At 45.5% G+C, this 27,113-nt stretch overlaps 1 protein-coding gene across 1 annotated transcript in view; it reads left to right on the top strand.

The window, feature by feature from the left end:
- XDH (xanthine dehydrogenase) overlaps positions 1-27,113 on the top strand; it is a 60,677-nt gene that overhangs the window by 12,152 nt on the left and 21,412 nt on the right. The window contains 15 exon segments of the mRNA XM_049784232.1: positions 52-160; positions 3,364-3,490; positions 4,134-4,195; positions 7,331-7,399; positions 7,657-7,746; positions 8,927-9,068; positions 11,444-11,536; positions 12,065-12,216; positions 13,580-13,673; positions 15,228-15,337; positions 17,283-17,467; positions 19,502-19,676; positions 21,384-21,467; positions 23,087-23,256; positions 24,886-25,009. Of these exon segments, the coding sequence (XP_049640189.1) occupies positions 52-160; positions 3,364-3,490; positions 4,134-4,195; positions 7,331-7,399; positions 7,657-7,746; positions 8,927-9,068; positions 11,444-11,536; positions 12,065-12,216; positions 13,580-13,673; positions 15,228-15,337; positions 17,283-17,467; positions 19,502-19,676; positions 21,384-21,467; positions 23,087-23,256; positions 24,886-25,009 (1,786 nt within the window).

Here is a 27,113-nt window from a genome sequence, read left to right as displayed (position 1 = left end):
CGGACAAAGCCACCTTGTGAACTGAGGAATGACCTTAATCTGGCGTTCCAGCCACTTTTCAGCCAATGCTTGCCTGGCCCCCATCTGCTCCTTGCACCACATGGCTGTGACAACTGTGGAAGGAATCGGAAACACCAAGACAAGGTTGCACCCTGTACAGGTAACAGGGAAGGGGCCTACATGATGGTGGGTAGTGTCTTTTCCTGCATAGGAAAAGCTGCATTGAGGTCCAGCTTCCTTCTTGCCCTCTCACATGCTTTGACTACATAAGAGAGGTCACTCGAGCCAGTTGAGGCTCCCTATTCTCCAGAACCACAAGGCTAACTAAATTTAGGGCCTGAACAGGAGTCACCAAATGGGTGGACTTTCTCACCTAGGTATCTTGGGTACCCAGGAACCCCAGGGTTAGGGTTCACATGATCTGTGCCAGTGATGAGTAGCCCCAACTTTCTTCTCCTTCAAGTGCTAATGGCTTTGTGACCCTCAAAAAAAAAAAAACAAAAACAAAAACAAAAAAAAACAAACCCAACACACACAATTCTCAGTATGTATAGTAGTGAGGCCTCAGTCCTCATTTAAGTGATTGAGGCTTCTCCATAATGGTATCAGGCTGGAGATTAGAGCAATATGGGAAGGAAAGGTCCTTGTTCCCATGCCTTTGTTTAGGGTAACTGAGATAGGAGAAACTTTAGAGTCACAGACAGGCCAGTCTTTTTTGGAGAGGTTGAGAGGTTGGGGAGAGAATACAGGCCTCCACATGGGCAAGGGTTGTGTTCTATCTCTGAGCTCCAACCAAGGCCAAGATGAGGATTTCAGAAGTCCAAGTCCTTGGAAGGAGACACCGGGGTTCAGTTATACCCTTTGAATCTTAGAACAGGGCCTCAGGCTGAGTGAGAGACTGGATATGAGTCCTCAGAAGAGCAAAGGAGTGGAGCAAGTAAGGTCAGAGTTGGGCTGGGCCCTGTCTTGTCACTTTGGTAACTTAAAGTCTTAGGCAGGAAAACGAAAAAATGACTAAGGTGTCTAAACAGCAAGGGTGTGAGAAGGTAATCAGATTTTGAAAACTTTCTTTGAAACAACCTATGAAAGGAAGTGCTGTCTCACCCAGATATCATATCTTTCAGGCAGGCGAAGCCCTTTTTCTGTGGAACAGTCATATTCTGGGCTTGATTTGGACTCCCGACTAGCCATGGACCCAGTTGTCCCATTGACTTTTTCACTTCTTTATTCTTCTCTGTTTATACCCACTTCCAGTCCTCATGTTTTCTGACTTTGCTGACATCAGAGGTCAGATCAATACCATCTTCACACCAAAGGCACTTCAATCTGCTCCCCTACTTTGACCCCTCCTCAGAGGTCAGCTTCATGCCATTAGCTATCTGTGTTGCCATCACTTTCTAAATATCCCATCTCAATCATCACGAGTTCCACCCTCCTCAATCTATCCTCACCCTCCCTGTGAGCCCATGGGAAGTGTCCAGCTAGTTGGTCTTTCCATACACTATTCAACCAGAAGTGGTGTCCACCCTGTCCACCACAGTGTTACCTTAATTTTTGCTCAATTCCCCCTTTGTGGTCTGGGTCAAGACCCTAACCTCTCTCACCTGGTCACTATACAGTGAGTGTTCTGGTCCTGTGGGCTGCCACTAGCCACTACCTCATCTCCCTCACCAAGACAATCCCTTCCTTACCCAACAGTAATACTGTCTCTTTATAAACATCAGCAAGATCTTATCTTGCCCTCATGTCTGTGTTCCCAGGTAATTCCCATCACACCCAGAGGAAGAATTCCAATCTCACTCTTGACTGAGGACCGAAGGACCCATCTGGCTGCTGCCAGCCCTCCACCCCCCACCCCACAGTTTGTCCCACTAAGCAGACTTTTGCAGAAGGTGTGCTCAGGACTTGCTTTCCCTCAGGCTTTAAGACACCAAAATTATGTGATGGTTCATCATCATAATATGATAGATATCAGTTATATGATAAATAATTTTATCATATAAATCATATATAGGATTTGTGATTTTACTTATCCAAATTATATGAGGGAATTAGGTCATTTGAAAGTGGTTATTTCTCAAGTTATGAGTGGTGCTATGGTACCTCATTCCCACACTAGCCTAGCTCCTTCTTGAATTTTCCTATAAAAGTTTGTCAGTATTTCCTCTCTTAGGACATGAACACAGGGAATGAGGGACTGTCTCTCTTCTGTTCCCCAGCCAGGCACAATGGGTTCTCAGTACCTATTTAAAAATGAGTCACTAGGGGATGGAAAGTTGAGGAGTGAAGTGGAAAAATACAGAAATGTAACTTAACGTAAGTACTGAGAGCAATTCCCGAGAAGCAGAAAAATCTAAGATAGACAAGGAACATCTCATAATAAATAGCTCCCAAGCAACATCCTATGCAGATAATAAACCCCAGATTGTTTGCTGGACTGCAAGGTTTGCCTTCACTTAAAACTCCATTCCAGGGGCCGGAACGATGGCACAAGCGGTAAGGCATCTGCCTTGCCCATGCTAGCCTAGGACAGACTGCGGTTCAATCCCCTTTGCGTCCCATATGGTCCCTCAAGCCAGGATCGATTTCTAAGTGCATAGCCAGAAGTAACCCCTGAGCATCACCAGGTGTGGTCCCAAAACCAAAACCAAAACCAACCAACCAAACAAAAAAACAAAAAAAAACTCCATCTCCATTCCAGTGTCCAGAGAGTCAACTCAAGGCAGAGCCCAGCCTTTGCAAACAAAAGATAAGGGCTACTTTCCCAGCACTGTATGGCTCCCTGGGAACCACTGGGATCAAATCCCTTAAAGCAGAGCTGGGAGTAAGCCCCCAAGCATTGCCAGGTGTGGTCCCAAACTCCTCCCCACTTCCCCAAGTTCATTTCAGTTGGAATCAAAGCACACTATTACTTTTTTTTTGGGGGGGGAGAGCACATCCAGTAGTACTCAGGGGCCACTCCTGGCTCTGCACTCAGAAATCACTCCTGGCAGGCTCGGGGGGACCATACTGGATGCTGGAGATTGAACTTGAGTTGGCTGCTTGCAAAGCAAATGCCCTCTCTGCTGTGCTATCACTCTGGCCCTTTTAAAGCATGCTATTGCTTCTTAATCTTCACCTCAGCTCTACAGACAAATGCTAGGGAAACTTTGGGGATATAGACAAACACCTGTGGCTCTAGGAAGCAAGGCCACATGGGAGGTCATGACTACTAAGAGGTGCTACTGGATTCCACTTCACCAGTGACAGTGTCTCTTCCCAAGTTCTCCTCCACTTACCAGTGTGTGATGACTTCAGTTGGGCCATGTGGGGGTCTTGGGAGGATCTTGGTTAGGCATACATGTGTGTCATCTGTCCCCTTAGGAGAGGATCTACAAAAGCCATGGCTCCCAGTGTGGGTTCTGCACTCCTGGCATAGTCATGAGCATGTACACGCTGCTCCGGAATCAGCCCGAGCCCACTATCGCAGAGATTGAAGATGCCTTCCAAGGTTGGGGCTTTGGGGTGCAGCCTGGGAGGTGGGAGGAGAAAGAGGCTCTGTGGAATGGCTCCCAATATGGTGGCCAAGGCCTTCGCATGGTCTTCTGACACTTTGGTTTGCTCCTGCTTTGAAAACTATTGAGTGCTTTGGGGTGGGGGGTTTCCTGGCATCCTGTGTGCTCCCATCCCCAGTGCTAGTAGTGGGTGTCAGTAAGAGGTTGTCACTAGTAATCCTCTGAAAAAGTCCCCTAAGCTAGTGACAACTCCTTCCTACTACACTTTCACCTAAATCCTGAAGAGCATCTGGGAACAAGGTGATATGTCAGAGCCTGGGCAGGGACTGGTACCACCCAACCTTCTGGACCAGGACCCTGTGGATGGACCTCCACTTCCATTCACCACATCCATCCACCACTTAACTCTAGGGGATTTTGATGTGTCGGGACACAGAGATGAGACACAACCTCTCTCTCCTTTTGCTGGGATGGGGGTTTATGATGGGAAGTAGAAGGTATTGACCATAAGAAGCCCTGAAAAGGGAGATCTGGGCATTCTGTGGAGACTTACAGGAAGAGGCAATAATTTTTTAGAAGTCAGGAAATCAAAGTGGAAGAGGGTGCTCCTCAGTGATCCTATATTGCTTTGAATCACAGGTAATCTGTGCCGTTGCACTGGCTACAGACCCATTCTTCAGGGTTTCCGGACCTTTGCCAAGGTAAGTAGGGGTCAGCAGGGCCACTGGCAGAAAACCAGGCACTGGTGACAGAAAGGATAGCTGGCCAGGGTATATCCTCCAATTTGCTGGCCTTGTTCTCTTTGTCAATAGTTCCAGAACTTTCTTGACTGCAAGACTAGGAGAACTGGTTTTTGGCAGAGGCAAGAGTGAGCATTTTCTAGAGCCTGTGGTTTGGTTGCCCTTCTGGGAGATGGGCTTACTGAGGCCTGGCCCAAGTGCTGAATATGACTTTGAAGAACCCAGCCACATGTCCCTCACGCTCCCTTCTCCTTCCCTTTGGTGGCAAGCTGTTGGCCTTTTGGTGCTGTTAAGCAGAGGTTCAGACCATTTGAATCTCTGTTACGACCACTACATGTAGGAGGGAATTTTGAACCAGACACACCCCTTCCTGCCCTCTGGGGCCAGACTAAGCATCCACGATTTCATCAAGTCTTTCCATTGCTCTGACTCCCCATATAGTGGAGGGGAGTCAAGAATTCTAGTGCCTTGGGGCTGAAGTGATAGTACAGCAAAAAGAGCATTTTCTTTGCATGCAGCCAACCTTGGTTCGATTCCTGGCAACCTATATGGTCCCCTGAGTCCGCTGGGAGTGATTTCTGAGCACAGAGCCTGGTGTAACTCCTGAGCACTTCTTGGTGTGGCCCCAAACAAAAACAAACATAACAAAACAAGAATCTCTGCACCTTTTTCTGGCCTCTAGAGTTGCTCCATTAGGAAAGATATGCTGTACTCAGAGAGCCCCAAAGGGGTGCAGCTGGAGTCCTGTCTCTAAGATTGGGAACACCCCACACTGAGGAAGGCAGTTGGGGAAGAACCCCAGTTGGGTGTGGATGCATGAAAGTGACAGAGCTCTTTCTCAGAGTTTGCCTTCCTGGTGCTCAGATCCCTGTGTTCCACTCCCTGGGGTGCAACATTGGGCAAGTTTCATTTGTCTCACTTGCATATTTGCCTCCTGCTCCTCTTTCCACATTTGTGGGAAGCTTCCTTGGGGCCCTTGAAGTTGTGCCTAACACCTTTTACATGGCTCATGACACCTGTCTTTGTATGCAGTGACTCACTCTTTTTTTTCCCTTCTTTATTTGAACATCTTGATTACATAAATGATTGTGATTAGGTTCCAGTCATGTAAAGAACATCCCCTTCACCACTGCAACATTCCCACCACCAATGTCCCAAATCTCCCTCCATCCCACCCCACCCCCACCTGTACTCCAGACAGGCTTTCCAGTTCTCTCATTCATTCACTTGATTATGGTAGTTCTCTGTGTAGTTATTTCTATAGCTGTACTCACCACTCTTTGTGGTGAGCTTCATGGAGTGAGCTGGTGTTCCAGCCCTCCTCTCATTGGCAGTGACTCACTCTCACTCTTCACTGTGCCTTAGAATTCTGATAACTGCTTGTAGCTCTTGCCTGGGGCTCGACTTCCCAGAAGTTTCTTCTAGGAGAAATGCTCTGGCATGAGCCCTTTTTGTTTCTCAAAGGAACTGTCCTCTGGGTGGGTCTGGTAACTTCTCAGAGACTGTTCAGTCATCAGGCAATGCCTTCCAATGTCTTTTCTCCAGCAGTAGGTCCTGCTCTCAACAGACTGGCAGAAATGGTAGAGCACAACAGGAGGAACTGGCAGTTCAGCTGGTGCCCTTCCATTGGGGCACCCTAGATTTAATCCAGAGCTATCTCTCTTACCAAGCTAGACCTATAGTTCATTATACCTGAGAGCACTCCTGAAAAAAGGGGTCACGTACTGTTTCCTGCAAGAAATGGAAACACGCACATGGAGAACAACCAAAAAGGCCACATTCAGCAGCCATTGTTGGCAGAAAGGTGGAAATTCCTGGAAGAGAATTGGTCTCATCCAGTCTTATCTAATCCTTGAGGCTAGTGAAACTTCTTCCTCCTTCACAATAATGTACCCCAAATGTCTATGAATGAACATTGGAAGTTCTAAACATGGGTTGGCCCTTTAGTTCTCTGAAAAGGCACATTTGTGAAATGTGTCCTTCCTCCTGGGGACCAGGAAGCAAGGTTGAAGCTGCCTTTCTATGTGGGGTTTGGGAACCTTTCCAACAGATGACTTCCCCAAGAGAAAGAGGAACATGGGGTGTCTCTAAACTGCACATACAAAACTGTGGACATAGGCTGTGTAGCAGGCTGTCACATGAAGACGAGCTTCTGTTGCCAAGTCTAACAGTGCCCACCAGCTCTCTGATGCCAACCCTCAGTCATCTGGGGTCCTAGAATTTCCTGGAAACTCTTGGGGATTGGAACCTTCTTTAGGGCCAGAAGGACTCACCTACACAATGGCTTCCCCCAGCCTGCCCCTCTAGAAATCGCCTATCCTGAAAAGATGCCAACATTAGCCTCTCGAGCACAACCAACCTGGAGTATCCCCCAAGGCACAACACCTGTGTTTGAGCTTTTTTGCCTTAATCGTGGCAGCTTATCCTTTCCCTGGCCTTGACGGCTGTTTTGGGAGACAGCTGTGGGAGCTCAGCTCACTGCTCTGCCTCTATTACCTTGAGAGCGTGTGTTTGCTGAGTGAGCACTATGTCATCTGATGAGTGCATGGTTTAGAACAGTCGAGTACATTCTCTGAACGGTCTAGCAATGTTCTAGTACAGTTGAGCACATCTAGAACTGTCTAGAAATTCTTTGGAATAGTCTGACATGTCCTTTAGAAGAGGTGCCAGGTAGCAAGAAGTTACTCCTGAGAGTTATGAGGCACTACAAAATTCCTTACCTAGGAGGGCAGAAAACTAGATTTCGAGGAACCAATGGAGGCAGTCCTGATAGGGAGGAGCAAGGGAGAGGGAAGCTCTGATGCTATTCCTGCTTTTTCTGGAGACACTCAGGAAGAATGTCTCCTGCTGTCTCCAGGGGAGGCCGTAATGTTTCTCTATGAACTCTTCAACCTACATTTAATGTCTTTGGTCAGAGTATCACTTACCATCTTCCAAGAAAGCAGAGGTGTCAATTCCTAGCATGGGCAAAGGTGGGTGCGTAGAGAGCATCTGCTGCTACCATTGATCCAAGAAGGCTAAAGGTCACACTAAGTAGTTATGACTCATCTGGCTCCTTTAGAAATGCCTTTGCACAGATGTTGATACTCTCTCTAGGATGGTGGGTGCTGTGGAGGAAAAGGGGACAACCCTAATTGCTGCATGAACCAGAAGAAAGATGACACGGTAAGGATGTCCTTCTCTCCTTGGAAGAAGAGGTCAACTTCAGATCAACCCAGTGGGGTCCCTTCCCACCTTTGAGTAATGCCGTTTGCAGGCAGAAATGTTCTTGTTCAGATTGTGAGACTGATGGTTGTACACTTTGGCTCAGTCCCCCCAATTTGCCTTCCCACCAGTCTGTTTGTGCATGAACCAAGGGAGGGTTGCTTTATGGAATGCGTGACAGAATGAATCATGGTCTCACTTTCTATTACCTTTTCCAGAAGATGATTCTTTCACCATCTCTCTTCAATCCTGAGGAATTCCAGCCCCTGGATCCTACCCAGGAGCCAATCTTTCCCCCTGAGCTACTGGTAGGTGACACCCCAGGAAAGAACCCAATCCAGACCCTGTTCCAGGAGTCCTGGACACTGGCTGAATTTTATTATTCAGGGATCTTTGTCATTTTCCTGTTACACAGGTGTCAGCCTTAATTTTTATCCCTTTTATAATATCCAGAAGTCAACCCCCCAATGGCACATTTCTACAGATATTCCCACTTCTATTCTCACACCTGGTCTCTCAGACACTCTACACAATGACAGGGGTTTTAGGATTTTTCTGAACTGGCTGAATCTAAGGCATAAGGCCTGTTAGCCTCCCATCTCTTCCCATTAGTGCTTTCTCTTTACAAAGAAGAAGATTTACTGATCTGCTCTTGTTCCTGGCCTTAGCCCTGTAAGTTGGCTATATGCAATTCTATGCACTCATATTGGCACTAATGAATGTGATTTTTTTTTTTTTTTGGTTTTTGGGCCACACCCGGTGATGCTCAGGGGTTACTCCTGGCTATGCGCTCAGAAGTCGCTCCTGGCTTGGGGGACCATATGGGACGCCGGGGGATCGAACCGCGGTCCGTCCGAGGCTAGCGCAGGCAAGGCAGGCACCTTACCATTAGCGCCACCGCCCGGCCCCTTATGCAATGTGATTTAGTCCTTTGACCCAGAAAAGAATCTTGTACCTCTCTGAGTATAGACAAATGTTTTAGGGGTAGAATGGCTTGAGGGGTTAAAGGTGCCCTATTAGACCTACTGCCCTCTGAGGCCAGAAAGAAAGACTTCATAGTGGGTAAAACCTTGTCTCTGGATTGTGACACCTTGAAAAATTGCAGCTGACTTTGGGGTTTTCTCTTCGAGCTCAGCCTTTAAAGACCAAGTCAGATCACAGCCTGACAAGCTGACCCACAAGTTTTGCCTGGTTCCTTGGGCATCTGATTCTTATATCCACTGGAAATTCACATACCCAAGTTCCTGAAAGATTGACTTCTGGGGCGCTTGGGTAATGTCAGGATATCAGGATGATGTTTTAAGCTGATGGCCATGGATGGGCAGACAACAGGAGGAAAACTTGCCTTGTGTAAAGCCAAACCCTGGTTAAATTCTCAGCACAACCAATGGTCTCACAGTGTCTCTTGAGCACAGAGCCAGGAGTAAGCCCTGAAAATTTTAGGTGTGGCCCCCAACCCAACCCCTAAATCCCTAAAAACCTTTCCAGAGGCTGAAAGACATCCCTCAGAAGCATTTACGCTTTCAAGGGGAGCGGGTGACCTGGTTCCAGGTGTCCACGCTGGAAGAGCTGCTAGAGCTGAAAAAGAACCAGCCTGAAGCCAAGCTGGTGGTGGGAAACACAGAGATTGGTGAGTGCTGGGGTGATCCCAGGGCGTCTTGGGGAAAGCCTGTAGTTAGAGCCACAGAGACATAGAGAAACTCCTTAGCTGTGGCAACTCAGAAATGTTCCTTCTCCCTCGCTCTCTCTTCCCCCCATTTACTTTATGTGTGTGCTAAGAACATCTCAAAGGGTTCCCTGAGGGAACAGAGATTCTACAGAATATTCTCTATAAATATCTGTACTTTGGGCCAGTCCCAGGAGGGACGGGGTCTGAGAAGAACCATTGCTTTTCCCAAGTGTCCCCAGAAATGTGTGTCCAGGCTGGGTGATGACACTAGCCAGGAGTTCCTCAAATGTCATTCTATGGCATTCTTTTTTTCCTGGGGTGTGTGACAAATCAAAGAAGAGTTCATTGAGTGTGACTGTGTGGTCAAGGTTTATGGTAATCTGTTTTGTTGGACCACTATCTGGTCATATCTCACTCCATGGTGAACCAGCTGGCAACAAGGTCCAGGTTTGGGGTGGTCCATTAATATTCAAAAGGGTCAGGGGTACCTGGATCCTGTCTGATCTTAGCCCTTTCCAAACCTCATGAAGCTATTTTCCACTTGGTAGGCTCCCAGGTTCAGTGTTAAAGCTCATCTGAGATGTTCTCTGATTAAGGGAAACATGATGTACATAATTAGCAAACTTTAAGCTGTGAGAGTTTCAAAACTCTATATTCTGTTGGATTCACAGCCACTGAGTCTGGCTGGCTCCTGGCAGCAGAGCACAGAACCAGCCCTACGCTGTTAGCAGAGCAAATGGCTAGCGTCTACAGCACATTTCTTTGACCCAAGAGGCCAGCAGGTGGCTGAGATATGGGCCTTAAGGGATGTTTTGTGTGTCCAGGGAGACATCACAGAATGGCAGGAAGACAAAAGAGCCTTCTAGATCATTTGGCATCTAGGATCCAGTTAGATTCCAAGAAAAAGAAATTCACAAGATTGCAAAAGGACCACATTAGAAACCCCTCTTTATGACCTTCCTCCTCCCTTTTGCACCACCAGGGTCACTCCCTTCAGGCAGGCAGGGGGTATGTGTAAAGAACTGGAGGTAGGCAGAGAAAATGTTATTAGGATGGACCAAATGCTGCTTCCTCTGTGTCCTTTGCTTACAGAGCTGATCTTCCAACAGGCCATTCCTTCAAAGCTTGGGTAACCCTTCATGACTCCCCAGTGATCTTCCAGGAGAAGATCAGGAGGATGCACAGAAATTTCTTTTTCAAAATTTTGCATCTTTAGTCCTGGGGTCAGGGTAGAAATGGAGGTGTGCTGGTTTAACTGAGTCTCTGGAACAGAGTATCTATAGTAGAACTTTTGAACTTCTCTGACCAAGCAGGAAGGAGAGCGGTAAACAGGAGACCCACTGGAAGTACTGGAAGATCCTCTGCCTGTTTTCCTCCTTGAATGTTTGATGTTCACATTCTTCCTACTGGTCCCCCAATTCAATACGAGATGAAGGACTAGAACGTTTTTATTGTTGTCATATTTCACCACAAAAATATTGCAGAGTTTATTCTTTTTATTATCAGGTTTAAATTTTTTTTTTTTTTAAAAAGAACATGACAGGGCCGGAAAGGTGGCACTAGAGGTAAGGTGTCTGCCTTTCAAGCGCTAGCGTAGGACGGACCGTGGTTCGATTTCCCGGTGCCCCATATGGTCCCCCCAACCCAGGAGCGATTTCTCAAAGCCAGGAGTAACCCCTGAGCGTCAAACAGGTGTGGTCCAAAACCAAAAAAAAAAAAAAAAAAAAGAATATGACATGAAGATTATAAAAAAAAGTTGTTCTTGAGGTGCAAAGAAAGAAAAAAAAAAGTTGTTCTGGTATTACTAGAAAAAACAGCCCCCCCTAAAAAACCTCAAAACAAACCAGAGTGAAATGATTATGTGATGCGATATTTTGGGAAAAGTAGACATAAGTAACCATGACAACAAACCAAACTCTAGTAGAGAAACCCCATTTTTCCATGCTTCATTTTCTTCATCTGCAAGAGACAATCCCGTGCCTGTAGAACTGAGTTCATTTATGTCAGGAGTTTGCAAGGGTCCCAGATCTACAGACTTTTTTTGCTAACTTTGTCCATAAACATATGCACATTGGGCTCATATTTGAAGGTTGATGTAATTTTCTGAGAGAGAGAGAGAGAGAGAGAGAGAGAGAGAGAGAGAGAGAGAGAGAGAGAGAGAGAGAGAGAGAGAGAGAGAGAGTGAGTATGGGGTCTGACTATGGAGACTGCCATGTGTTAGCTAAGCCTGATTCAAAACAAAGCTGGCTGGAATTGTGAAGAATGTCCCTCTCCATGCATGGCGGGGCTTGAAAGAAAGGCTGGGCTAGCCTGGGCCCGTTTTTTTTCTGTCTAAGGTGTTGAGATGAAGTTTAAGAACAAGCTGTTTCCGATAATCGTCTGCCCAGCCTGGGTGCCTGAACTGAATGCTGTGGAACATGGACCTGAAGGTAAGGAGACAAGTGCCTGGAGCCCACAACAGGGCTGGGGTGAGTCACAGGGACTGGGGTGCCAGGGAAGCTCCCTCTGGCTCTTGCTGTTCTTTGCTCTACCTAGAACCTGGCTGTCCAGGGAAAGAGTCTTATGTCTGCCCTACCCAGGGCTAGGAGGAAAGATTTTCATTCATTGTTCTCAACCCAGCCATGCATTAAAGTTGACCCTGATGCTGGAAGGGACAGGAGGTAGTTGGAGTGGAGTGGTTGGTACTTACTCAGCCAAACAACCAAACCAAAATTCTGTAATTTTGCCTCAGAGGTGTGATTATGTTGCATTGAGAACCACTGGTTTAGAGGAAAGCTAACCCTGGCCATGGGTTAGCTGTGTAGCTTTGAGCTGGGTTAATCTCTCTGACCCGAGTTTCCTTTTCCATGGACCCTGCTTTGGCCTCACTGGGGCTGCTGTGAAGTTGCCTGGTGATGTAGACAAGGGTGCCTCCCCAGCTTAGAGGAGGTTCCGTTATCCTGATCCTGTCTTTCCAGGGATCACCTTTGGGGCTGCTTGCTCCTTGACCTTAATGGAGAAGACTTTGACAGAGGCAGTGGTCAACTTGCCAGCCCACAAGACAGAGGTGTTCCGAGGTGTCCTGGAGCAGCTGCGCTGGTTTGCAGGGAAACAGGTCAAGTCAGTAGCGGTGAGTCCAGATCAGGGTCCGGCAGGGCCTCTCACCCCAAGCAAGATGCAGGCTGAGATGGAGGGGGAGATAGCAGACTCACATTGGTGATTTTCCATGACTGAGGTGCTGGTAGAATGCTGGTTCCTTGGCTCTGTTGCACAGAATACAGATTCTGACTTGGCGGGATTGGTGTTTATGGTGAAGATGGTTGGGTCAACTCCCCTCTCCTACACCCAACCCTGCCTCCAAGGTTGCAGCCTAACTCCTATCCTCTGCTTTGGAGGTCAGGAACCTAACTGCCTCCTTTCCTGAGCTTGGCCAAGGCAATCAGCAGGTAGATGAGAGGGAAATGAGGGTGAAGACAAATCAGCCCTTCCATTCCCAGTTTGCAAAAATCACTCACATAACCCAGCACCAAAGGACATAGGCTCCTACTCAGTATTCACGTACCCAGAACCAAAGGGCTTTGGTTCACAACAGTTAGTGAGGTTGGGATGAGGTTGCCAACCTTTCTATCTCCCACTGTTAGAATGGAAAACAAAACAGAACAAAACAGTCTCCTTGTCACTCCCCCCTCCACATCAATAAATAAAGCACCTGCCACATCTGATTGCAGAAGAAGAGATTCAGGAAGTGTAACCAAGCCCCTACTGGACTGGAATATCATCTCCACTAAGCAGTTCATTTTTTTTTAATTAAAAAACTTGTTTTTTTTTTAAATTATGCAATTGGGGTTTTCCCTCTTTGTTCTATCTGGAACTCTGACTCTTGCTTCTGTTTGCCAAGAGCTCAGCCCCAAACAGAACAGTTCTTCTGTCATTTTTAAGGCTTCCTCTTCTTCCTTGATCACTATCTTCTATTTCTCTCTCTAGCTTCTGTTATAAGCTAGCTTCTCCCTTCAAGGAAAAGGCCAGGAGGAGAGAAATGAATCAATGTTTTAATTTTTTTTTAAATTTTTATTGTGACCAATGTGAATTACAAGTCTTTCATAGTTATATTTAAGGTAAATAATGACAGTGAATTAGGGCCATTTCCATTGTCCTCCCTCTGCCCCTGTTCCCAGCATGCATCCCATACCTCCCTCCTTTGCCCCCCTGGACTTTTAGTGTATCAGGGCCCTTTTGTATAAAACTTGTAGATTGGGTTTCTTGTAAATCCATGTGTTTATGGAAACTGGGCCCACTATCAGGCCGGAACCTCAAAGCCAGCACTTAGATCTCAAGTTTCAGACATTGTTCTTCATGTCCATAATCTTTATGTGCCAGATGACTTGTGTCTCTGTAGCTATAGGTCCTCTGGGGTCTTCCTCCTGCCCTGTTTGGGAACTAACTACTTGACAAGGGCTTCTCGTGGATCTCACACCTTCTCTGTTTATCCCTAGTCCATTGGGGGAAACATCATTAATGCCAGCCCCATCTCTGACCTCAACCCTGTGTTCATGGCTAGTGGAGCCAAGTTGACCATCATATCAAAAGGTGAGTTGTCTCCTGTAGAGGCCAGGAAAGCAGGGTGGGGACAAAAGTCTTCCAAGAGTGGCCACTTTCTGGAGAAATAGAGCCCAAAGACGGTCTCAGCTGTTCAAGGAAGGGGAAATGTACCTGTATTGGAAATCAGGAGCTGGACTATTTCTTTTTCAAGTATCCACAACAGGGGTTGAAGAAATGGCTCCAAGGGCTGGAGTGCATGTCTTGCATACACTAATCCCCACCCAGCTTCAATCCCTGAAACCCTCCAAACACCAGTGGACTCAAGTAGCACCAGTATCATCAAGTTCAAGCATTAAACCATCAACCTGCATATTTAGACTGGATATCACTCACTAGGAGTGGCCCCTGGGGCTCTTGAGCACTGTTTTTGGAGAACCCTGAACAAAAAAGAACTTACAAAAGTTTCTATCATCCAGTTGCCTATGCAGCCACATGCTGGAGCTAGAATGAATTGAGTGCAGTGAGAATATTTGGAAAGTGGAGGAAATAGATTCATCACCTCCCAGTCTTCTGTCTGTTTCAAGGGACAGACAGAGCGATAAAAGGAGGAAAGGGACTGTAGAGCCAGAGTTAGGAAGATTTCTCAGAAATCAGACTAGCCTCAAGTACATGGACCCTGTGCAAAACCTTCTGTCCTGATCCAGCATGTCCGAGAAATGAATGGCTGAATGAATCAGCTGAATCAAGTTTATCTGATGGCTGAGTTTTCAGGGATTCTGTGAGCCATTTGATTAACATGGTCATGACTAAAAATTCAACGCTATAGACTGGAGAGGTAATATAGGGGTAATAAAGGCAATAAAGGCCATGCACTGCATGGCCCTCTGAGCACAAAGGCCAAGAGTAATCTGTGAGCGCTACTGGATGTGGACCCCCCTCAAATATTTACAATAAAATAGACTATAAGGAAGTCAATGGTGATAAAGACTCAATTAGCTATTGAACCTCTTTTCTCATAGGCTATGCTCTTGAGGTTCCTTATACATACCTCTTTTATCTACTAGAATAGAGATGATCTGTAATGCATTTTCCCTTTGGGGAGGGTACCAAGACACATCCTCTTAGTGTGGGCTACACTTGCTCACAGAACTTAGTTACTGTTTTTGCCATCTCCTACTCCATTAGATATATCGCAGAGGGAGGGTGAAAGTAAGATCCACAAAGGGCTTGGCTTTCACAGCACAGTTCAGTGAGCCCAGTAGGGAAGAGAATCTGAGAGCTCACTTCTTAGTAAATAGTAGTGGTCTGCCTCAGATGGCCAGCAGGCCAGCTTGGCCAGCTAGGAGAACCTGTACTTTTCAATTTCACCAGCATGGTGTGAAACTGCAGAGAGGGAGAACATTTCTATGCTGAAATGGGGCTTTTGCTTTGTTTTCTTGAAGCTTTTCTTGTGACACATTTACCAGTTCAGTGATGCAGAAGGAGCTGGGCCTCCACTGCCTCAGACTCTCCTCATCTCTGGACTCCATCAAAGACCAGGATGGGTGAATCCCCCAACATCTCTGATCTCACAAAGTCTCTTTCCTTTTCCCTTCTGCACAGGTACCAAAAGAACCCTGCGAATGGACCAAAACTTCTTCCCAGCCTACAGAAAGACACAGCTGAGTCCTGAGGAGATCCTGTTGTCCATTGAGATTCCCTACAGTAGGGAGGTAAGATACTGAATCTCTGTTGTCAGCCTCCCTGGGAACCCACCTCAGTTTTCCATCATTGTTTTCTTAGTCTCTGAGCTTGGTCTGAACAGTGAAAGGCTGAGAAATCTCAGGTGTGACTCCAAGTCAGGCAGCTTACTTGAGAAATCAGGTCTTTGCTGGGGCTAGTCAAGGTCTCTAGCTGGTCACTCATCAAGTAATTTCAACAGTATCTGACTGACACAGCAAGTGTGGGGTGAAGGAGTGATGAGGTTGATCATCCTTTGGCCTTGAGTTTGTGGAGGCCTTCAGCCATTCTCTGTCTATGCTCTGTGGAAATGTTTTCTTCTTCTGTAGGTATGTACACTTTGTCTCGGGGTCTCTGATGTCCTTGTTTTTGATCATGGAAGCCTGAGAAGGTTTGACCTGTGTGGGTCTGTCCCATTTTAGAAGGGTCAGGGCAGCTGTGAAAGAGTGTGGTTTGGCTTTTCTGGTCCCATGGCATGAAGAAGGTCTCATGCCTTCTTACTCGGCCTATTTCTGTCCTAATGAGAAAGCTAATAATTGTAGAGCAGTTCTGTCTTCAAGTGATTTCCTAAAGATATTCTGACTTTGTCTTACAGACCCATTGGACAGTGATTCCCAGAATGACATGTTGCACAATACAAAAGGGACATTTGAAGAGTAGAGGAAAAAGACTCCACATATTCCAGTTCTCTGTCTGTCCATGTTCTCTGTCTGTAGAGCCAGAGTTAGAAAGATTTCTCAGAAATCAGATTAGCCCTGTGCAAAGCCTTCTTTCTTGGTCTGGCATGCCCGGGAAATGAGTGGCTTGAAACCTCTTTCACTGAGTTCAGACTCTGGGTCATTTCTCAGGACTACTCTTGACTCCAGGAACCTGACCCAGCTGGGGTCTATAAGACAAAAGAAACCTCATTCTTCTCTTCCAATTCATTTGCTTCCTATATTGTGATCCAGGATTTAGTGCATGGAGCCAACATGTGCTCCAGCCTCCAGCAGAACTAACCTCTTCTTTTCCCAAAGAGCCTGGACTGAACCTTGAGGACATTATGACTGTGCCCAAAGCTGCCCTTGTTTCAAGGCATTTTTATCTTCTTTATGGGAAGGTTCAAGGGGAGAAGCTTCCTAACCATGGCTCAGAAATTTTTCCTCACTGGTGATTCTCAGTTGACCATGTTATTGGGGTTCAAAGTTGTGTGTTGCTCAGGTCCTGATGTTCTGGGGATTACTTGGGACATTTTGGTGGTGTTGTGGGGTTTGGGACTGGAGATTGAACCATGAATGCCTCAAACAAGGCCTGTAGCCCGGTGCTAATACTATCTCATGTACCCAGGACTCCTTCCTTTCTGGAAAGATTCTAACCATAGTTTCTAACCAGTCCCATAGATTGGTGGGAGACAGGTTTGAAGCAGTGTGTGTGTGTGTATGTATGCAGGACACAGACTGAAACGATGTTTGTTTAGTCTTGGTTTTGAGGCTACACATGGTTATTCTCAGGGTTTACTACAGCCTCTGTGTTCAGGGTTCACTCCTGGTGAGGCTTGAGGGACCATATAGGATGTTGAAGATCAAACCTAAGCTGGCTGTGTGCAAAGCAGACATCCTACCCTCTTTATTAATGCTATGATGTTTCTGTTCAGAAAATTAGGCCAGAAGAGGTCTCAGCTCCTTTCTGGCAAAACCAGTGGGTCCCTGGATGGGGGACATAGAAGGGTTAATCTCTGAGAAGTTACAGAAAAAGCTCTTTCCTTCCCCTGCTGCTAGTACACCATCCTTGCTAAAAGGAGAAGCCCCACCTCTTTTCCAGGGCTGGGACACCCCTGCTAACCTTCCAGTGAGACTGTTGGTTCAGCCTGAATGTCCCCTGCTTCCATCTGGGATCAGTTGCAGGCCTGCAGTCTAGTGACATGCAGCTGAGGGGAGCAACTCTTTTTTTTTGTCCTAGGGTGAGTTCTTTTCAGCATTCAAGCAGGCCTCCCGCAGAGAAGATGACATTGCCAAGGTGACCTGTGGCATGAGAGTCCTGTTCCAACCAGGGACCTCGGAGGTGAAGGAGCTGGCCCTCTGCTTTGGTGGAATGGCGGAACGAACAGTGGCTGCCTTGAAGACCTCACAGAAGCAGCTGACAAAGTAGGAGCCAGGAGACAGACAGGCCTACTAGGGCAGACAGGCCTACTAGGGCAGACAGGCCTACCAGGGCCTTCTCCCACGGAACTGCTCACTTGGCCCTCCCAAGTGGCTGCTGTTCTTACTCCTTCCTCTTATTCTGTGTTACTGCGGCCACAATTCCCAAGTGACTACTGCCACTACCCCCTTCCATATTCATACTGTTTTTATAATTCCCATGATTGCTATGACTCTTAAATGAGTACTGTACGATTCCAACATTCCAACTCGCACATTACTTCTGCCAATATTACTCCAATACTACCTTTACTTCATCTTTCATTTTGCTACCATTACAACTTGGGTGAGGGGCTGGTTTGGGCCACATAAATAAAGCTTAGGGATTATTTCTGTCTCTGTACTCAGGGATCATTCCTGACAGTGCTCAGAAGACTATATGGGATGCCAGGATTTGAACCTGGGATTGAACCTGCCTCATGCATGGCAAATGCCCTGTGCTCTATGCTATCCCTCTGTCCCCAACTTACTACATTTAATGATTACTGTCCCTGTAACACCCATATTGCTTCTTTTCATATAGTGAAAATATAGGGACAAAATTCTCCACATTGCTGTTATTGCTACCACTTGCATGTGACTGCTGTTCTTACAATCCCCACATTGTGAATGTTACTGCTACTCCCACGTTACAACTTGCAAGGCCCATGTTACGGCTGCTGCAACAACTCCTTTACCACTACCGCTATCCCAGCTCCATGTGTTTGTTGCTCTACCTCTCACATGTTATAGATGCTACAACTCCCACGTTCCTGCTGTTACTACAACTCTTACATGGTACCGAGAACCCCAGGACCACGTAACTACAGTTCTACAACTCCCACATTTCTGCTACTATTGCCACCGCTACCACTTGGCTACCTCTGCTCCCATTCCCACAAGACTGCTGATCTACAACTGCCACACTGTGTCTAAGGCCATCACCACCGAATTACAATCACCCTATTACTGTTGTTGCTATTGATCGTATTACCACTGCTATTACTGCTGCTCTGTCTACTGGTACTATGGCTAGTTCGCTCCTATTATTATTGCTACTGCTCTTGGTTCTACTGTTACTATGACCACACCTACCATGACCGTACTTGGTCTCTTTCCAGTGACTCTACTTATGCAATCACTATTGCTCTTTGTATCATTTCTGTTATTGGTATTATTATTATTTGACTTTTGGACCATATCCACTAGTTCTAAGGGCTTACTCCTAACTCTGCACTCAGAAGTTACTTCTGGCAGGCTTGGGGGACCCTAGGAGATGCTGATGATCAAACCTGGATCAGCTGCATGCAAGGCAAATACCTTACTGTTGCAAGTCAGCCCCTGAAGAGGTTGACTGATGGAGGGATAGGGGATGAGGCCTTTCTCTTCCAGCTTGGAGCACGCGTCTGCCATCCTGTCTAGCCAACGGTTCTGAGGTGAAACGGTGGGTAAACAGCTCGCAGATAGTCAGGCTTGTGGAGATATTAGCTTTATTCGGTGGACAAGACTGAAGTCCAAAGACTCAGTCTCAGTTCCAGCCAAAAGCCTCCCGCCTTCCACAGACCCTTGTTTTTATCCCCCAGAATCAGGTACCACCCAATGGTGGGATCAGATACCAACCAATGGTGGAAGCAGAATCAGGTACTACCCTAGGGTGGGGGCAGAAGGCCAGGTCATACCCTAGGGTAGGGCATAATCACCAATCAGGTTAGGGTGAGTAACACAGTAATCCCCTAAAATATTTACATACACAACACCTTACCTACTGTACTATCTCTTGGGCCCCTGTTACTGTTATTATTAGTGCTCTAATTGATATTACTAGTGATGCTATTCTTAGTACTATGAGTACTTTTATTATCTCTACTATTTTGAAATCTCTTTTACTACTTATGCTATCATTACTCCTACTGCTGTGGCCATGCTGGTGTTACTAATGCCATCAATGCTGCAATTAATGCTACCTATTGCTAGTGTTACTAATACCACTGCTCTCCACAGGTCCTGGAATGAGCAGCTGCTGCAGGACGTGTGTGCCAGCTTGGCAGAAGAGATGCAGCTGTCCCCCGATGCGCCCGGTGGCATGGTGGAGTTTCGACGCACCCTCACCCTTAGCTTCTTCTTCAAGTTCTACCTGACGGTGCTTCAGAAGCTGGGCAAAGGGGACACAGATGATGTGAGTGGGGGTCTAGGCCCAGGCTCCAGGACTATTTTAGTAGGAAAAATAGGGGAGCTTGTCTGAGTGAATTAATGCTATGCACCAGGGAGTGAACCTGCTTCTTTCCTCTGGACACTCAAGGGCAAAGGAGCAGAGACCAGGAACATAGCTAAGGAAGCCACCAGAGGCAAGAGTCAACAAGTGCCTGAGAGCAGAGCACTGGGCTGGGAGGCAGGGGTGTGGGGTGAATCCTGGTCATTCTTCCCACGAGATCTGGCACTGGCTTACCTCACCTCTGCTGAAGAGGCAGGAATGCCCCTTCCCGTGGACAGCACAGATGGTGTGGTCTTGGTTTTGTGCTCATCCTGGAAATATAGAGTGGAATGAGCATGTGGGGTGAGCATGTAAAGTGGGGCTCCAGAATCAGAAGTAAGGCCAGTGTCTCCTTCGAGGTGTGGTGCTGATGGGGCGAGCCCTCTCTCTGCACTGTGCCCACAAGCACAGACTTTGGCTTTTTCTTGAAAGGTGACCACCTGGGCACAGGGGACTCTGTGGGGTGAGGGTTGCACAGAGCACTTGGCCCTGAGCCAAGTGAGAAGGTGGAGAGTCCAGCCCAGAGGAGTGAAGGCCCCACAGATGTGGGCACTGCTGAGTGGAAATTTCTCTTCAAAAATATCTCACACCAGCTTTATTTTCCCAATTCTGAAAGTAATACAGACCAATTATGGAAAAGCTGTAAAGTCCAGATTATTTACGCACAAAATATTACTAAGGGGCTGGAGAGATTGTGCCAAGTGTAGGGCATTTGTCTTGCATGGGGCTGAACCTGATTTGACCTTCAGCACCCCTTGAGCCCTGCCAGGAGTGAGCCCCTAGAGCAGAGGCAGGAGGAAGCCTTGAGCATAACAGGATGTGGCCCCCAAGCCTTTCTCTCAGATCACCTACAAAGCCACCACCATTATGGTTATTTTTTTAAAGCTTTTTCTACATTTGTCTGTCCTTGAGTTTTTGGTTCTATCCACCTCACTCTGGCTGTCTGTCTGTATTTCTGTTCATCCACAGATTATTGTCTTTCATTCTCTGGCTCTGGCTCTACTACTTTCCAAACAGTTTGAAGGAGGCCATGCAGAATTTATGTTACCTTGGTTTCTAATAACTTTTTGTTAAGAACATTTCTGTGATTGTTAACTATGTCCCAAGGCCCAAAGAGGAAGAGGAAGAGGAAGGCGTTTCCTGATGGATGGGGAGAAAGGAATGCCCAGTGAAAGCATAAGTGTGGGAAGGAGGTTGGTGAGGAAGGAAATGCTGGCCATTCCCTTGAGCAGTGTGTGTTTATTGGGGTGTAGGTGGGGACAATTTATGTATAGAGCAGTGCTGGAGCATTTAGGCCATAATGATACACAGCAATACTGGGGCAGGGAGGTGAAGGTCATTTTTATACAGAGTGATGTTGGGGCGAGTGGGCCATTCTTGTGCAGAACGGGTGTGTGTGGAATATATTATTCCTTCTGCAGAGCAGAGGGGTTGGGCTGGCGGTGCTAAAATTGAATATCCAGTTTTTCCAAATCCACAGTGGGAAATTGAGGGAGCCACATGTGCTCTAGAAGGGGGGATGTTGAGGAGGGTAGGGCACAGCTGTGACTCTTACTGCTTGGGGGATGACCCTGACTTAAGTGAACGATGGAAAGTCTTGAGCATGGTCCCTCTGTTCTCTTTCTTCCACAGAAGTGTGGCAAACTGAACCCCAGTGATGCCAGCGCCACTTTACTTTTTTATAAAGACCCTCCAGCCAATGTCCAGCTCTTCCAAGTAAGTTTGGTTTTGCCATTGGTCGGAAGTGAAGGGTGTGTTTTAGATAACATCTATGAGGCTCCTACTTGGCCAAGGGCTCACCTCCAATAAAGCTATGCTCTTGAGAGCATTGATCCTGGTGAGAAGGATGGAATCAATACCAATGAAGCAATTCTGTCTCACTATTTTCTCTTAGATAGTTCTCATCCTTATCTACTCCTTAAAGATATTCTTTCTTTCCTCTGTTTTGCCATTGCTGGCCTCACATACTAAATCTGGAATTTTCTGTGAACATGCCAAACTAAACCAAACCAAAACAACTTATTATTAAAGTCCACTTTTTGAGAGGTGAAGGTATAGAGGCATTTCCTCTCTACCCAAGTATGTTCAAGTTTATGGGCCACATAGTCTCTGTGAAATGTCTCATCTCTGTGATGATAACCCAAAGCAAAAAGAGACAGTACATACATTTATATGTGTAGCCCTATTCCAATCAAACTTGATGGACAAAAACAGATAGGGGCAATCTTTGAACTTTGAGTCATAATTTGAGAATCCCTGCCTTAGGGTGTTATGATCGGAAACTCTGGGATTGCATTTTCTGTACTAAATTCAGACCCTGTAAGCTCTTTACCATAAAACCTTGGGCAACTTATTTAGTTTCTCCGGCCTCTTGGGCAAGTTGATATGGTTCATTTACAATTGTGGTTAATGATGATCCTTGTTTCTTAAGATAGTTGGAAGATGAAATACATCAATAAAAGTAAACGGATGAGATAGTTCCTGACGTATAGTTCACTTGATCAATATCACTATTCTTATAGTTACATATCTTGAAAAACATACAAAATATAGTTTTATTATGAAACAAATATCGTTGACCCTGGAACAAAGCATGAAAGGTAGGAGCTCTTCCCACTCTCTACAACTTTTGACTTCCTCAAACCTATTAATCATTTGCTGTTGCCTTAAGACTTACCAATAATATTAATAGTTGATAACCACAGGCTGAATACGAATGTTATCTGTACTGGGTACAAATTTTATTATGCAATAAAATAAGCTAGATTACAAACGTGGGTAAAATTGCAAGGAAGAGAAAATAATTTGCAGAGCTGTAAATTTATTTTTAATTTATTTTCATTTATGATACTGTGAGTTCATATCGTTCAAAGATCAACTTGCATTTTGACAAATAAAGCTAAAAGAAGCTTTATTATTGATTTATTTATTTTGATAAATAAAGCTAAAACATCTTTCCAAATCCTACTCCCAGGGAAAAAGCTATGCCCATATATTTACTTACTGTTTCACCTTTTTCTTATTTACTTGGTTATAAATACATACATGGACTTGCATAATTTGAATTAGATACACCCATGTTTTATGTCCTTCTTTTACATATCACATGGCTCTTTGCTCTGGCTTAAGTTCTGCCATAGACTGTATCTGATGATACTTACCTGTATTCACAGTGACTCTACCTTGTTATTCAGTCGCATCTCTGCCTTTCTGGTTCCCTGGTCTTCGCTATCGTCACTGATAAGCTTGCTCTACCTCACATATTTCCATGCTCTGGGACTATGGGATGACATTTCTCCCTGAGCTCAGCCTGACTTGTGACCACACCATTCCAGGAGGTGCCGAAAGATCAGGCGGAGGAAGACATGGTGGGTCGGCCCCTGCCTCACCTGGCCTCAGCCATGCAGGCCTCTGGGGAGGCTGTGTACTGTGATGACATCCCTCGCTATGACAATGAACTGTATCTCCGGCTGGTCACCAGCACCCGGGCCCATGCCAAGATCAAGTGAGTGAGACACATGCATTGGGGGAGGAGGATTCTGGAAACCCCTGCTGGGTACAGGACACATAGATGGGGATGTGTCTCAGAACCTCCCAATCTAGAGGGGAGATGAAGCCTCTATATGTCAGCCTGTAGAGTGGTAGGGGAGGTCAGGTTCAGTGGGCCCTATTGATGGCAGTGTCAGGGAGAGGGTTGCAAGGAATACCTCAATGGCTGCACTGGAGCAATATCAGTTTATTGAAATGCCTTTGCTGGGTCGACTGGAGTTTCCTTCTAGATGTATGTCAAATGGCCATGTAGGTTCAGAAGAACTAGTCAACTACCACCAGCACCATTACCACTTTTACTACAACTATCATGACTGTTGCAATTGCCACTACCATTACTACGACCTCTACAATGATGACCACCACTATTGTGCCATTGCCAAATTATTATGGCCACTATCCCTAGTACCAACCCCAAGACTACAATGAATTAGTTTTACTACTATCACTACAATTGTTACCACTACTACCATTATGACTTTCACTGTTACTACCACTCCCACCACTATGACTATAATCACCAACACTACCAATGTTTTGGTTACTATCACTCATTCTGTATAACCACCACCACCAACACCATGTTATAACATAACATGTGTCATCTTATTATGACAGTGATGATATTCTGCTCCATTATTATTGTCATCACCATTATTTATTTTTATTTTTGTTTCTGGGCTAAACCAGATGTTCTCAGGGTTTACTTCTGGCTCTGTGCTCAGGGATCATTCCTGGAAGAGCTTGGGGGCACCATATACAGTTTGGGGAAGGTCAAACTTACAAGTTTACTTACTTACAAGTAATAAGTGCACTTTATCTACTGTATTATCTCTCTGATTCTAATGAACACTATTAGTATTACTGCCACTGTTCCAAACTCAGTTACCCTACTTTCAGATTGGATGACTTTGGATCAACTTATCTTCCATGACCATAAGTCCCTCCAAAGGTGAATTGAAGACAATAGCAAAGTTTTTTCTGGGTTTCTGGTGAGGGTGATCTGCTTGGAGGCTGGTTGGTACTTGGATTGGTGATTTCCAAAGCTCAATCCTGACGTCCCTTAGTTTGTTTCCTGCAGAGATAAGGGTCCAAATAAACATGAAATTTAGAATCTTATAAATGGCAAATGCTCCAACTATTATCCCTGGAAGGCCCATATGACTCCAATGTGATCTCTTTTCACCAGGATGGAAAGACTCTGTTAGTGTGGAGCCAGTGAATACTTTTAAGCTTTTTTTTTTTTTTCCAGAAATGATGAGTCCTAAATCACTGATTTCTATAGTAAGCCAGAACCCTTCTGAAAAACATTCTTTGCTGTGACTTGGTTCACTGGAACTGCAGAGCACTGCACAATATGGGTCCTTGGGGACAGGGTCAGTGACCTTCTCTCTCTAGAAGCACTCAGCCAATGGACCTCATATGGGACTGTTAATTCAATGTTTGCAGAATAGAACAGGAGGTAGAAAAGGGAAGAAATTGGGTGGAGAAACAATTACCAAAATGTAAACAAACCAGGGTGGATGAATAGAAGCATATACAGCTGGTTTTCCTGCCTGCCTCCTCATACTGCTTCTTCTCTCAGGTCTATAGATTTATCAGAAGCCCAAAAGGTGCCAGGATTCCACAGATTTATCTCTGCTGATGATATTCCTGGAAGCAATAAAACTGGGATAGCGAGTGATGAAACAATCTTTGCAAAGGATGAGGTATGACTTGAACTTTTTTTTTTGTTTGTTTTTTTGGGCCACACCCGGCGGTGCTCAGGGGTTACTCCTGGCTGTCTGCTCAGAAATAGCTCCTGGCAGGCACGGGGGACCATATGGGACACTGGGATTTGAACCAACCACCTTTGGTCCTGGATCGGCTGCTTGCAGGGCAAACACCGCTGTGCTATCTCTCTGGGCCCTTATTTTCTTTTTTGTTTGAGGGCCCCACCCACTTGTGCTCAGAGCTTACGCCAGACTATGGACTCAGGGTTCACTTCTCACAGGGACCAAACTGGGGTCAGCTACATGATGTTTCAATTTCTGCTCCTTCACCCAAATCTCTCATCCTGAAAAGATTGGACATTTGTACTAACAATGGATATTATCCCATTAGAGAGCGTTCAGAAAAATAAGTGAGGTGATAGCACTGCTGTCTATTGCTTCTAAATTCTATTAGATGCTTGCTAGTTGATTTAAGGGGCAGCTGCTATGTCATGAGATGTCTTCTTTTTGGGCCACACCCAGCAGTGCCCAGGGATTCCTCCTATCTCTACACTCAGGAATCACTTTTGGCGGGCTCAAGGGACCAATATGGTATGTTGGGGATTGAACCCAGGTTGGTCACATGCAAGGCAAGTGCTCTACCAGCTGTGCTATTACTCTGACCCCTCATGAGATGTCTTGATGTGGGATTAAACAAGTCTGATGATTACAGTTGAAGGAATAACTGGGCTCTTGAAGATACATTATATGCTCCTTGATGAAAAGTGTTAAGAATAGGGACTGGAGCAATAGCACAGCGAAAAAGGCATTTGCCTTGCATGTGGCCAACCCAGATTCAATCTCTGGTATCCCATTATGAGCCTGCTAGAAATAATATCTGAGACAGAGCCAGGAATAACCCTAAGGACTTCTAGGTGTGGCCCACATCCACCTAAAGAAATAAGAATACATTAAAACAACTGACTGGGAGGGGGACTACTCAATGAATTGATCATTCACATACATGAAAGTTTGCATATTAATATTAGTTATATATGAAAAAACCTTCTAAATGTTCAGAACAGCCGTTCCAAAACTACATATATTTATGAAAGAATTCTCAGTGACCTCATTATTTAAAAAATTTCAAGTGCTGCAAATTGAATGTGCTGCAAATGAATAACTGAAGAGCAAATTCATTTTATGGATGTGAAAGTGGAGAGAATAAAAAAGTGATGTCTCTGAGACATAAAGTTTCCAGGAGTATTAGGTAGAAGAACAAATTACTCGACAAACTTCAAGAACCCACAGGAATATAGTGAGCACTATGATTAGTGAGAACTCAGCTGACTCTGAATTAATCAATTAAGCCAATGACTTGATTTGGTTTTCAAGAGACCATGATCAGATTTAATGGTAATGATTTAATCAGACCATTATCATATTTCAAAATGAGAAGTTGAACAATTTATTTTGTGGCTTAGGTTTAGATTGTTTTTTCTTTGAGTAGAAAATGATTTCTGAAGGAGATTCGTTGTGCTTTATATTGGTTTGTTTGTTTTTGGCCATACCCAGTTGTGCTCAGACCAGACTTCTGGTTCTGTGCTCAAGGATCACTCCTGATGGTGCTCAGTGAATCATATGTGGTTCTGGGGATCAAACTCGAGTTTGCCATCTGCAAGACAAGCATCCTATCCACTGTACTAGCTCTTCGACCCTTCATTAATGTTTTTAAGAAATTGCATTATTAAGTGAAAAGAGCAGTCATTATTCTGTAATTCATCCCAAAATACAGACTATATAACAAATATATCCCTTCCCAAATACAGACTATATAACAGACATCAAATATAAGTACCAGAATTTGGGGGGGGGTACCACTTTGGGCATCAAGGTAAAGAGTAAGACACAGTTGATATCTTAGAAAAGTTTTTTATATAACCCATAAAGAGAAGATAAAGAGTGGGAATGGTAGAAAGGATGAAAATTCATGGTGTAGTCATTAGCTGCTTGATCTTGGCGGCTGGTTCTCCACCTCTTCCAAAAAGGGTGATAGAGAAGACCCAACTAAGATAACAAGCACGCTACATTATGCTGTGCCTCTCATTCTGCTGCTTTTGCA

The sequence above is a fragment of the Suncus etruscus genome, chromosome 12, assembly GCF_024139225.1.
Source record: "Suncus etruscus isolate mSunEtr1 chromosome 12, mSunEtr1.pri.cur, whole genome shotgun sequence".
NCBI classification, from domain to species: Eukaryota; Metazoa; Chordata; class Mammalia; order Eulipotyphla; family Soricidae; genus Suncus; species Suncus etruscus.
Note: the sequence above shows the minus strand (reverse complement) of the source record. Positions and strands in the feature narration are given on the sequence as shown.